This window comes from Sorex araneus, chromosome 8 (genome assembly GCF_027595985.1).
Source record: "Sorex araneus isolate mSorAra2 chromosome 8, mSorAra2.pri, whole genome shotgun sequence".
Classification (NCBI taxonomy): Eukaryota; Metazoa; Chordata; class Mammalia; order Eulipotyphla; family Soricidae; genus Sorex; species Sorex araneus.
In genome coordinates this window covers 12,206,534-12,219,265 of record NC_073309.1, presented here as the reverse complement: position 1 = coordinate 12,219,265, position 12,732 = coordinate 12,206,534, and the positions used below count along the sequence as shown (strand labels likewise).

Below are 12,732 nucleotides of genomic sequence, written 5' to 3'. Positions count from 1 at the left end.
GCCATTTAATTTATTTATTTTAGTTAGTTTTCTTTTTTGGGTCACACCCGGTGATGCACAGGAGTTACTCCTGGTTCGTGCACTCAGGAATTACTCCTGTTGGTGTTCAGGGGACCATAGGGGATGCTGGGAATCAAACCCGGGTCAGCCCTCCCTGCTGTGCTATCGCTGCAGGCTGCTTTTGCCATTTGAGATTTCATATTGCTCTTCATTCTCTTAAGGCTGTTCTACGCTAATGTGGCTGCATGTGAGTCAAGGGCAAACTTTGTAAAGATTTAGCCCTCAGGACCTAACCTCTGGGCCTGCGTTTAGGGCCCCGGCACTCCCATTCTGGAAAAACTCTTAAATTCATTCTTCATGAGTCTGATTTGAGATCACTGTCATATTGCTGACCAGAAGCAGTGATTAAGGATCTTTTTTTTTTTTTTTTTTGGTAACTGACTTGACGTGTATTTTCCCTGCATTTTGCCTGTTCTTTAGGGATTGGATTATGAGGCCAAGAAGCAATACACTCTCTACGTGGTAGTGTCTAACGAAGACCCCTTTGACGTCCAACTGCCCACCTCCACGGCCACCGTAACTGTGAATGTGCAAGATGTAAATGAGGCCCCCATCTTTGTGCCTCCTGAAAAGAGCCAGTCTGTGCCAGAAGACTTAGCAGTGGGCAGTGAAATCACAACCTACACTGCCCGGGATCCTGACATTTTCGAGACTCAGAAGATAACGTAAGGGGGGGCCCCTCTCCTCACTGTGTGTGGTTGAAACACTTCGTCATGCCGATTCCTTATCAGCAGTCTGCGCAAGGCTAGACCCTTCTTTTATTTGCTTGCTTTTTCTTTCTTTTCTTTCTTTCTTTTATTTTTTTTGATTGGGTGGGGGCAGTGGTCGTGCTCAGGGGCTACTCCTGGCTCAGTGCTAAGGAGACTATATGGGGTGCTTGAGATACACTGGGGTCTGCTAACATACAAAGCCAGTGACTGAGTCCAGTTCTGTCTTTTCTGGCCCTGTTTTTTTTCTTTTGAAAAAATTTTCCCTTTTATTTTTTTTTTTTTTTTTTTTTTTTTTTTTTTTTTTTTGCTTTTTGGGTCACACCTGGCAATGCACAGGGGTTACTCCTGGCTCTGCACTCAGGAATTACCCCTGGCCGTGCTCAGGGGACCATATGGGATGCTGGGATTTGAACCCGGGTCGGCCGCGTGCAAGGCAAACGCCCTACCCGCTGTGCTATCTCTCCAGCCCCCTCCCTTTTATTTTAATTAAAAAAAATTTATTTGAATCACTGTGAGATAGACCCTTACTAAACCATTCATGATTGGATTTCAGTCATACAGTATTTCAACACCCATCCCTCCACCAGTGTACATTTCCCAGCATCAGTATCCTCGGGTTCCCTCCCACCACTCCCCACCCCCCACCCCTGCCTGTCTCTATGACAGGCGCTTTCCTTCTCTCTCTCTCTCTCTCTCTCTCTCTCTCTCTCCCCCCTCTCATTTTTATCTATTTATTTATTTATTTGTTTGTTTGTTTGTTTATTGCTTTTTGGGTCACACCTGGCGATGCACAGGGTTACTCCTGGCGCTGCACTCAGGAATTACTCCTGGCGGTGCTCAGGGGACCATATGGGATGCTGGGATCGAACCGCAGTCAGCCGCATGCAAGGCAAATGCCCTACCCGCTGTGCTATCGCTCCAGACCCTCTCTCATTTATTTATTTTTATTTTATTTTATTTTATTTATTTATTTATTTATTTATTTATTTATTTATTTATTTATTTATTTTTGCTTTTTGGGTCACACCCAGCAATGCTCAGGGGTTACTCCTGGCTCTGTACTCAGGAATTACTCCTGGCAGTGCTCGGGGGACCATATGGGATGCTGGGAATCAAACCCTGGTTGGCCGCGTGCAAGGCAAACGCTCTACCCGCTGTGCTATCACTCCAGCCCCTCTCATTTATTTTTTAATTACCTTTGATCCGGGGTTGGAGCGATAGCACAGCGGTTGGGCATTTGCCTTGCATGCGGCATGTGGCCGACCCGAGTTCGATTCCTCCACCCCTCTCGGAGAGTCCGGCAAGCTACCGAGAGCATCGAGTCTGCGCGGCAGAGCCTGGCAAGCTACTCATGCGTATTGGATATGCCAAAACAGTAACAGTAAGTCTCTCAATGAGAGACGTTACTGGAGCCCACTCAAACAAATCGATGAGCAACGGGATGACAGTGACAGTGACCTTTGATCCCTTTTCCATGTGTCTTCTCTTCTCCCCCACCCCCAAATCTCTTCCCCAATTCTACAACTTTTTTATTCCATCCAGTCTTTCGGCTACCCTAGGAGGATTCTTTTTCTTTTTTTTTTGGCGGGGGAGTGGGGGTGGTTGGTTTTGGGGCTCCCCCTGGTGGTGTTCAGGGATCACTCCTGGATCACGCCACATGGAGTGGTGGGGATCAAACCCGGGTCGGCCATGCGCTAGGAAAAGGACCCACTCGTTGTGCTGTCACTCTAGCCGCTCTGCCTCCACATGAGTTCGTGCAGGATGGTGGGATATGGATGGTTTGCATACATGGTATTGTCTCAACTTGCTGGCTCTTTCTCCTGCTAAGCTTATAGTCATTGCAGTACTGTAAATCACAGGGCCCTACCCGCCCACGCTGAAAACACACTCAAACTGATTGTTGTGTCATTCCCGTGCTAAGCCAAAGCTTGTTCTTCCTCAGGTATCGAATTTGGAGAGACCCTGCCCATTGGCTGGAGATTAACCCTAACACTGGTGCCATTTCTACTCGAGCGGAGATGGACAGAGAGAACACGGAGTACGTGAAGAACAGCACCTACGAGGTCCTCATCATTGCCACGGATGATGGTGAGGCTTCCTCTGCCCGCTCAGGGCTGCCCACACTGCTTCCTGGGCACGTACCTCCTATTCTCCAATTCTATCTCTCCAGCCCTGGTTTGTTTTTTAATTACCTTTCATCCTTGATTAGCTCATTTTATGTAGCATAGTCCTTTATATGAGAAAAAAAAATCAAATTTAAGGCGTGTATTCGTAGTGGTTCTTACAAAACAAAAAAGAAGAAAGACCCCAAACTAAAAAAAAAAATACCTTTCTCTAAAAGTTATAAATGCAAATTTCCATACGCATGTAAAGTATTCGAGTGCACAAAAGGATATGGATGGAAGTGGGAAGGGTGTATTCCTCATTAATGAGGATAGAACTGTAAGACACAGCACAGTCTGCTAGTTATGTTCATATAAATGAATGCTTCAGCCCCTAGATTTGATTTTTCTTCTTTTTTAAATTTAAAACTTGTATTTGTGGGGCTGGAGCGATAGCACAGTGGGTAGGGCATTTGCCTTGCATGCGGCCAACCCAAGTTAGAATCCCAGCATCCCATATGGTCCCCCGAGCACCGTTAGGAGTAATTCCTGAGTGCATGAGCCAGGAGTAACCCCTGTGCATGGCCGGGTGTGACCCAAAAAGCAAACAAACAAACAAACTTGTATTTGTGGGGAGAGCCTGGCAAGCTGCCAAGAGTATCCCGCCTGCACGGCAGAGCCTGGCAAGCTCCCCGCCCGTGGCATATTCGATATGCCAAAAACGGTAACAACAAGTCTCACAATGGAGATGTTACTAGTGCCTGCTTGAGCAAATCGATGAACAATGGGACGACAGTGCTCCAATGCTCCAGTGCTCCAGTGCACTATTTGTGGGGCTCGGGATATAGCTCTGGAGTCAGGAGCAAAGCATGTGCCAGGATCTAGGTTTGAACCCCGTCCAGCACGACTCCCCTATAGCCCAGTTCGCAGAGTATCGCCAAGAGGGGCCCCAGAACCCCTGAGTGCTACTTGAGAGGGTCCCTCAAAATACTTTTTGTTTGTTTGTTGTTTTGTTTTGGAACCACACAGCAGTGCTCAGGGGTTTACTCCTGGCTCTGTGCTCAGGAATTATTCCTGGTGATGCCTGGGAACAATATGGGATGCTGGGAATCGAACCCAGGTTGGGCGTGTGCAAGGCTACCACCCTACCCACTGCACTATCTCTCTGACCTTCAGAATGATTTTGTTGTTGTTGTTGTTGTTTGGGGGGTCACATCCAGCGGTGCTCAAGACTTACTCCTAGCTCTGTGCTCAGGGATCACTCCTGGAGGTGCTGGGGGGGAGTGAGCCATATAAGGTGCAAGGGAACAAACCCGGGTCAGCTGTGGACAAGGCCAGCGCCCTACCTGCTGTATTCTCTCTGCAGCCCTAACGTGCCGTTCTTCTGTTTTTGCTTTTTGTATATGTCTTGTCCCAGGCACGAGCATGCTCCCCCTCCCACCCCCCCCTCGCCCCCAGTTCTGGTGTCATTCTCCTGATTACCTGATTAGATTCAGGGAGGTGGCAGGGAAGGGTGAATGATTTTCTCCAGGTAACCGTGCAGCTTGAGGACAGGGATCTTCTTAGCACCTTAATGGCTTTCAACTAACTCCTTTTAATTAAACATTACCTGGATATCACTGTATCACTATTATCCTGTTGTTCATCTTATTTGCTCCAGCGGGCACCAGTAATGTCTCCATTTGCCCCAGCCCTGAGATTTTAGCAGCCTCTCCCTACTTGTCCTTCCCAACGGTGCCGTATTGGAGGCTCTTTCAGGGTCAGGGGAATGAGACCCATTATTGTTACTGTTCTTGGCATATCAAATACGCCACAGGGAGCTTGCCAGGCTCTGCTGTGCAGTCAGGATACTCTCGGTAGCTTGCTGGGCTCTCTGAGAAGGACGGAGAATGTATACAAGGATATAAGCATGTATGTTAAAACCAAACACATGTGTGCTGCTCTAGGTACGTCAGTGGGCTAGGCTATAAGAGGCGTGCTTCTGGGAGCTTTTGTTTTATAAAACATAAAACAAATACCTGGATATAGCACAATTTAGTCACTCACATTTCAGAACATGGTTTAACTCATTACTTCCATGAGTATAAATAAGCATCTCCGGGTAGGCCCATGACCTCCTTTCTCGTGGCTTGAGAACTGGTGGTGGCAGTGAAGACTTGATGGTGGCACCAGGCGGTGCCAGGATGGGGAGTTAGAGGAGGGGGACGGGAGCTGGGGGGCGGTGGGGGGAGTATCACAGCGGGAGGTTGTTGTTCACATGGGAGAATGGGCGTGTCAGAACCTCTGGGACTGGGGGGCTCTGAGGAAGCAGCAGGGATGGAGGAACGTTGCCTCAGAGTTCCCGTGTGTGTCTCCTCGGCAGGGTCTCCGGTTGCTACGGGAACAGGAACTTTTCTCCTCCACCTCATCGATGTCAACGACAACGCCCCCGAGCCAGACCCCCGCCAGCTGGACTTCTGCCAGAGGAACCCGCACCCTCGGGTCATCAACATCATCGACCGGGATATTTCCCCCAACACTTCGCCCTTCACAGCCGAACTCACCCACGGGGCAAGTGTCAACTGGACCATCCAGTTCACCGACAGAGGTAGGAACCCTGGAGTTTAGAAGCGGCGTCCCGGCCGCCTCCCTGCCCTCTCACCTTCCCGAGGGCTCCCCATCTCTTTTCCGTTTCCTCGGACCTCTGCATTTGAGACACCCCGCCAAGCCCTTGACCTTCCATAGGGTTTGACCCCCGACAACACCGCGTGTGAGCAGCAAGCAATGATTCTGTTTCCACTCCTGGCAGGGCGAGACCATATGGGGTGCTGCTGGGTGCTGGGGATTGAATTTCTTTCTTTCTTTTTTTTTAAAAAAACTTCTTTTTTGTTGTTCTTTTCTTTTGGGGCCACACATGGCAGTGCTCAGGGGCCACTTCTGGTTCTGCCCTCAGGAATTACTCCTAGTGGTGCTGGGGGAATCATGCATGAGGTGCTGGGGATTGAACCCGGGTGGGCTACATGTCAGGCAAGCACCCTCCCCACGGTAGCAGCACCTGTTGTTTTACATTTAACATTTGTTATTATAGGCAAGATGGGTTACAAAAGTCCTAATGTCTATTTTTGATGTACAATTGTGCTAATGCCTATTTAAAAATTTTTTGTTGTTGTTTTTTAGTATTTTTTTTCTTTTTTTGGTTCACTCCTGGCTCTGCATTCAGGAATTTTTTTTTTTTCTTTTTGGGTCACACCTGGTGATGCTTAGGGGTTACTCCTGGCTCTGCACTCAGGAATTACTCCTGGCGGTGCTCAGGGGACCATATGGGATGCTGGGAATCGAACCTGGGTCAGCCATGTGCAAGGCAAACGCCCTACCTGCTGGGCTATTGCTCCAGCCCCAGCTAATGCCTGTTTTTGACGTACTGTGCCTTCACCAAAGTACCCCAAACCCCCACCACTGGCCCCCTGTCATTGTTGGTACACCTTTTTTCCTTCCTCTGGTTCTGGTACTTTTTCCTGCTGATTTCTTTCGAGGGGTGGGCTATCCGCGGCTCAGGGGCTTTCCCTGGCTCTGTGCTTGGATGATGCTGGGGATGGAACCCAGGTCTGTGTCTTGCCGGGGATCGATGATCTCTATAAGTGTGGTCCGACCCACTGTACTGTCTCTCCCAGCCTGTTTCCCTGCTGCACCTCTGAAATGGTTTTGGTCCCCCCCCCACACACACCCCATCCTTACTCCCCTCCGATTTTATGCTGTGATTGATGAACTTCTTTCTCTCTCAAAGACTTTTTTTTTTTTAATTTTAATTTTTATTTCTTGAATCTCCGTGAGAACAGTTCCAAAGCTTTCCAGTTTAAGTCTCCATCATACAATGATCAAGGCACCCATCCCTTCACCCGTGCACGTTTTCCACCTCCAAGAACCCCAGTATACCCCCCTCCCACCCCTCCCCCTGCCTGTGTGGCAGATGATTTCCACATCTTGACTCTCTTTCCACTCTGATCACGTTCAGTATTTCGACAGAAGACCCTCCATTGTCATTTTTAACCACCCCTTTTTCTTCCATTGCTTTCTGCAGAGCACAATGCTCTCCTCATGAAGCCCGCGAAGCACCTGGAGGTGGGCGAATACAAAGTTAACCTCAAGCTCGCAGATCAACAGGGCAAAGACCAGGTGACCACGCTGGATGTGTTCGTGTGTGACTGCGAAGGGGACAACAACTGTAAGCGCATCAGTGCGTACGTCGAGTCCGGGCTCCAGGTCCCCGCCATCCTGGGCATTCTCGGAGGCATCCTCGCTCTGTTGAGTACGTACAAGGGGGTCAGCCTTGGTCTCTGGAAGTGGGGGGAGGCCTGGGGCTGGAGCCATAGCACAGCGGGGAGGGCATTTGCCTGGCACGCGGCTGACCAGGGTTCAATCCCTGGGACCATGGACGGTCCCCTGTGTGCCGCCAGGTATGGCTCCCCCAAACAAACAAAGGAACCCTCAGGGTTAGCCTGAGACATTCATGCCACATCACGTCGTTTGGGTGAGTGGCCATCGAGAGAGCCGCGGTGTGGGGGCTCACTCGGTGGCTTCCACCACGATGGCCGGACATAAACAGGGCTTGGCCCCAGCGCCTGCAAGATGCATGTAATGTGTTTGGGAGGTGCAGGGAGCTCTGGGGCTTCTCTCCCTGACTCTGTCCAAAGGGAAGAGAAAGAACATACCAGGTGGTTTTTAGAGCCTCTACCCCGCCGCGCCTGTCTCCGCCTGGAGCATTTTCCCCAGAGCTGGGGGACGTTCCGAGAGGTCTGAGATGGGCCCAGGAGCACCCGCACTTGCATGCCGTCGCCCGCTCCGTCCACCTGCATCCCCAGAGGCAGGGCGTGAGCGTCCGTGCGGGCCCTGTGCTGGCCGGCAGCGGGGTGGCTTCGTGTCTCTGACCTCGGCCCTCTCCCCTGTCCAGTCCTGCTGCTGCTGCTGCTGCTGTTTGTCCGAAGGAGGACGGTGGTCAAAGAGCCCTTACTGCCGCCCGAGGACGACACCCGGGACAACGTTTATTACTATGATGAAGAAGGAGGCGGCGAAGAGGACCAGGTGGGGCCTGCGGCTTTCTGGCCATCACTGTGGGAGGAGGCAGGTGCTTGAAGTAGCTCAGAGCCCTCCAGGAAGGGAGACCTCACTGGGGCTGGCCTGCCGACGGCTTTGCACCAGATGAATGCACAGGCCTGGAGCCACTTGGCAGCTTGCACAGACTCGGGGCTTGGAGCAGTGGCACTGGGGCCCGACTACCGAGTCAGTTCTTACTGTTGTTGCAGGGGCCACACTTTGTGGTACTCTGAGATCAGGCAGTGTCCAGGACCAGCCCTCAGCCTGGCACCAGCCAAGCATGTGCTCTAGCCCACGGAACGCTGCGTTCTTGTGTGTGTGTGCATGTGCATGTGCATGTGCATGCTCGCACGTGTGTGTGTGTGTGTGTGTGTGTGTGTGTGTGTGTGTGTGTGTGTGTGTGTGTGTTTGCTTTTGTTGGGAATGGAACCCGGGCCTCATATTTTTTCCCTCTGAGCTACATCCACAACCCTCATTGTTCTTTCTGTTGGCTTTTTTTGGGAAGGGCTCCCAAGCTGTGCTCAAGGGGTCCCTCCTAGCTTTGCCAGTGACTGGAGTGAAGACCAGAGGATGTGGTGCTGCCTGGGCCGTGTGGAGATGACGTGGGTCAGCTGTGCTCAGCGCTCCTGGGCTCAGCTATATGCGAGGCATCAGCCCGGATGTGTGAGCCCTGTTTATTTTGAAGGCCACACCTGGCGATACTCAGGGCACTCTGAAGAGCCAGGGATTGACTCTGGCATTTACTCCATTCCTGGTCCATTTATATTTAGAATATAAACTTCCATTAAATAATGAGTCAGAATTTGCTACATAATCTGCATCTTTATTCACACGTGTCCTCATGGTGTGGGAGAATTGTATTTCCACCCAGTGCTATTTTGTTTGGACTCTGGGTTTGAAAGCTGTCAGGTAACACAGGCTTGTGATCTTGTTTGGACTCTGGGTTTGAAAGCTGTCAGGTAACACAGACTTGTGATCTTGTTTGGACTCTGGGTTTGAAAGCTGTCAGGTAACACAGGCTTGTGACCGTAAATAGCGTGCAGTTCCCTGTGTCTCACTCCCCACTTTTACTTTTTTCTCCCAAAGGACTTTGACTTGAGCCAGTTGCACAGAGGCCTGGATGCTCGGCCCGAAGTGACTCGAAACGATGTGGCACCGACTCTCCTGAGTGTGCCCCAGTATCGGCCACGCCCGGCGAATCCAGACGAAATTGGAAACTTCATTGATGAAGTAAGTAATGGCCACCCCCCCCCAAAAAAAAAAAAAAAACCAAGATGCCGCTCATCCCAGAACCAAGAGGCGTCTTTATTTAGGATCCTTTCCTAAGACATGTTTTCTCCTTCCAGGATCCTTGCGCCCTTTTTTTTTTAATATGCCTGCCCTGAATTTCAGAGCTAACACTTAGCATTAGGTGTGGTAACTTTGCAGAAATCCATGTTGCTTGAAGGGATGCAGCAGAAGTAGACATGAGACGAAAGATTTAAAGACAGTTTGTCCTGTTGTAAGGGAGGATGGGAATCAGGTTAATTAGCTGAGGAAGAACTAGGGACATGGACAGGAAAGGAGCCAAGTCCCTCAGACTCTCTGCCTTCAGCTGTCGCCTGGTCACTTGGTCAGATACTGTACTGTTGTTTTGGGGAGTTGTGTGTGTGGGGGTGGGGGCAAATGTTGAGGCCACACCTGGCAGTGCTTAGGAGCTACTGCCAGCTCTGTGCTTGGGAGTCACTCCCCACGGTGCTCGGGGGACATATGCAGTGCCAGGGATTGAATCTTGTAATCTTGTCTGTTGCGTGAGAGGCAAACGCCTTAATCCCACCTCACTCCCGTTTACTTTCTCTTTTGAGTCCTTGAGTGATTAGCAGGGCTTGTGTGGCCCGGCAGTTCTCGTTAGTCATCACGGTGGGTCTGACCTGCCACCTGCCACCTGCTTCCTGTGGAGGGGTGTTGACGCAGCAGTGATGGAAGTGACCCTCACTTGCGTGTCATTCCATCCGATCATAGCTTTTATTCATCAGAAATAATTGCCAGGGTCCGGAGCAATAGTACAGTGGGTGGGGTGTTTGCCTTGCATGCAGCTACCCCAGCATCCCAAACGGTCCGCTGAGCACTGCCAGGAGAGAGCCCTGAGCACCGCTGGCCCAAAAAAAAAACAAACAAGCAAAATGTTGCCAGTTTCATAGATCAGGAGATCTGAAATTATATATAAATAACAAAATTGCAAGTTTAGCTTCAGTTCCACGGCCCTGCTCTCCAAAGTCAGGGTTTGGGCATTCAAGCTTCCAGAACTTTCTTCCCAGACTAAATGTAATCTGTGTGCCCGGCCTCTGTTTCCCCGATTCACACGTGGACCTGCCGGGGGCCCGGAGAAGGTGGCAAGGCCTCGGTGTGACGGGCGTGCCGTGCCCTCGCTGAAAGGCCCTTCTGTCTTCCTTCCCGCAGAACCTGAAGGCGGCCGACACGGACCCCACGGCGCCGCCCTACGACTCCCTGCTGGTGTTCGACTACGAGGGCAGCGGCTCTGACGCGGCCTCCCTCAGCTCCCTGAACTCCTCGGACTCGGACCAGGACCAGGACTACGACTACCTGAACGAGTGGGGCAACCGCTTTAAGAAACTGGCCGACATGTACGGGGGCGGCGAGGACGACTGAGGGATGCCGAGTCCCCTGTGAAGGCCGGCAGAGCTGCCGGTGGGCCCTCGGCTTCCTCCCCTTGGCCCGTGCGGGAGGGGAAGAGAGAGACAGAAAGATCATGAAACAGATGGTTTTAAAGGGGGATTATTTTGTGTGTGGGTTTTTGTTGGGGTTTTGTTTGTTTGCTTTTTCCCACTTTTTAGATGTAACTGTCTTAGGGACTTTAGACTTAGACCTTAGAAGATTTTCTTTTGTCCTGCTTTTGGCCCAGTGGTGACGTCCAGAAGATCCCCCCCCCCCCAAGCCCTTAGTAGGAAGACGAGGGGCAACTGGTCTATGTTGTATGTAGAGAAATTTTTTTTTTTTTTGCTTTTCATCCCCCTCCTGCTACTAAGAACGAATGTCATTATGGGGACCACGGGGACTTTGGTTGTAAACACGGACCCTTGACCAGAAAAATGTGAGTCTTCAGACTCTGTGTCCTCCTCTTGTCCGTCACAGACCAGAGACTCAAGCCCAGCGTGCTACGGGCAGAGGCAGAACAAGAGATGCTCGTCTCCACAGAGGGATCCTGGGAACGTGAGCGCTTGGGAGAAGCAGGAGGGTAGTTGAGGCGGGCCACCTCTAGCCAGGAACGGGAAGAACCGTGGCATCACCACAGGTGTGCCCTGTCAGGATCTGTCTTTTTGCCAGGCTTTGGACTGGAAGCACAGAATAGCCAAGTGCCTGCATTTCTGGCGGACCCGGACACGCTGGCCCCCGCCCCCCACGCCAACTGTGCATAGGAAACACTTTCCCAGGGGTACTGTGGGGTGACGGGCTGTGGGGCAATCTGCACCTCGGAATTCTAATCAAGATCGCTTTACTCATGACCTCAAGGTTATCTATCGTGCCTATAATCACGCCTTAATTTTGCCTTGATTTTCCCCCCTCCCCCACCCCCCCAATTTCAACGAATGGAATTCTGTGTAGAGAATGCTCCCATTTTGAGTGCTGAGTGCAGATGAAAATTTTGTATTTGGAAATGGAAAAGTTAATTGTGAGATTTATTCTTAAATATTCATTTTTATAAATTTTATTAATAAAGAATTTTAAAAACCTTGTTTGTGTGTGAGCGACTAGACGTGTCCAGACAAGACGGACCCAGCATTTGGCTCGGTGCTACTGGGGGCTGAGGCAGGAGCGGCCGTTCCAGGGAGGCGTCCGAGGCATCCGTGGAGAATGGCGTGCGCAGATCAAGATGACAGCAGCGCCCGCAAGACGCGGCCTCCCTAGGGGACGCTGGACAGTTTGTCAAAGTCCTTTGCACTTTCGTGACTAGAGAGGTGCTAGTAGTGTCACCAAGGCCAGGGCTGCTGCTCTAGCCCGTACGATGGCCACGAAAGCCACATGCACCCACAGGACAGATCTGGTCTGAAATCCCAGTAGCGCTGTCACTGTTGGCAGGCTGCAGTTACGGAGAATTGCAATTCCGAGGATCACTCCTCCAGGGCTCAGGGGACCATGTAGGTACCAGGAATGGAACCTGGTCAGCTGCATGCAGGGTAAGCGCCTTCCCCACTGTCCTCTGTCTCTGGCCCCTACGGCAGGCTTTGAAGCAGAATGATAGAATCCAGGCTCAGGGCTGGAGCCTGGCAGCAGAATGCTGTCTCTGTGTGAACTATCACAAATGTGTGTGATTATTGGCAGGTCCTGGTGGTTTTGTCCATGTAAAGGACAGCATTGCAAGGGGCCGGAGTACAGGCACTGCATATCGTTCCTCTAAACATTGCCAGGAATGAGGGGGTGGAGTGACATGCAGCAGGTAGGGAGTTTGCCTTGCTGCAGCCTACCCGGGTTTGATCACTGCATTCCTGATGGCCCTCCAGGCTATCAGGAGTGATCCCTGAGTGCAGAGCCAGGGGTAGGACCACCAGATATAGCCCAATCCTATACATTGCCACAAAGTGAGCCCTGAGTTTCACAAAAAAAAAAAAAATGCCCCTCACACACACAAAATAAAAGGAAATAGTATTCAGAGGTCCCTCAATGAGCATTTGGTAGGTGGGGAAATAACCAATCATTTCAATGCAATTGAAAATTAAAAAATGAGGCAATGCAATGAACAATTCAAGCTATGCATTAAAAGTATTTTTAAGACGTACATGGGCTCAGCATGC

The 12,732-nt window shown here is 50.8% G+C and overlaps 1 protein-coding gene across 1 annotated transcript in view; it reads left to right on the top strand.

The window, feature by feature from the left end:
• The window catches only part of CDH1 (cadherin 1), a 71,089-nt gene extending 59,436 nt beyond the window's left edge, over window positions 1–11,653 (top strand). Inside the window, exons 9-15 of the mRNA XM_055145756.1 lie at window positions 481–725; window positions 2,713–2,858; window positions 5,235–5,459; window positions 6,930–7,157; window positions 7,800–7,930; window positions 9,029–9,172; window positions 10,382–11,653. Of these exons, the coding sequence (XP_055001731.1) occupies window positions 481–725; window positions 2,713–2,858; window positions 5,235–5,459; window positions 6,930–7,157; window positions 7,800–7,930; window positions 9,029–9,172; window positions 10,382–10,591 (1,329 nt within the window). The 3' untranslated portion in view covers window positions 10,592–11,653. The remainder of the gene's footprint in view (window positions 1–480; window positions 726–2,712; window positions 2,859–5,234; window positions 5,460–6,929; window positions 7,158–7,799; window positions 7,931–9,028; window positions 9,173–10,381) is intronic.
• The last annotated feature ends 1,079 nt before the right edge of the window (window positions 11,654–12,732 follow it).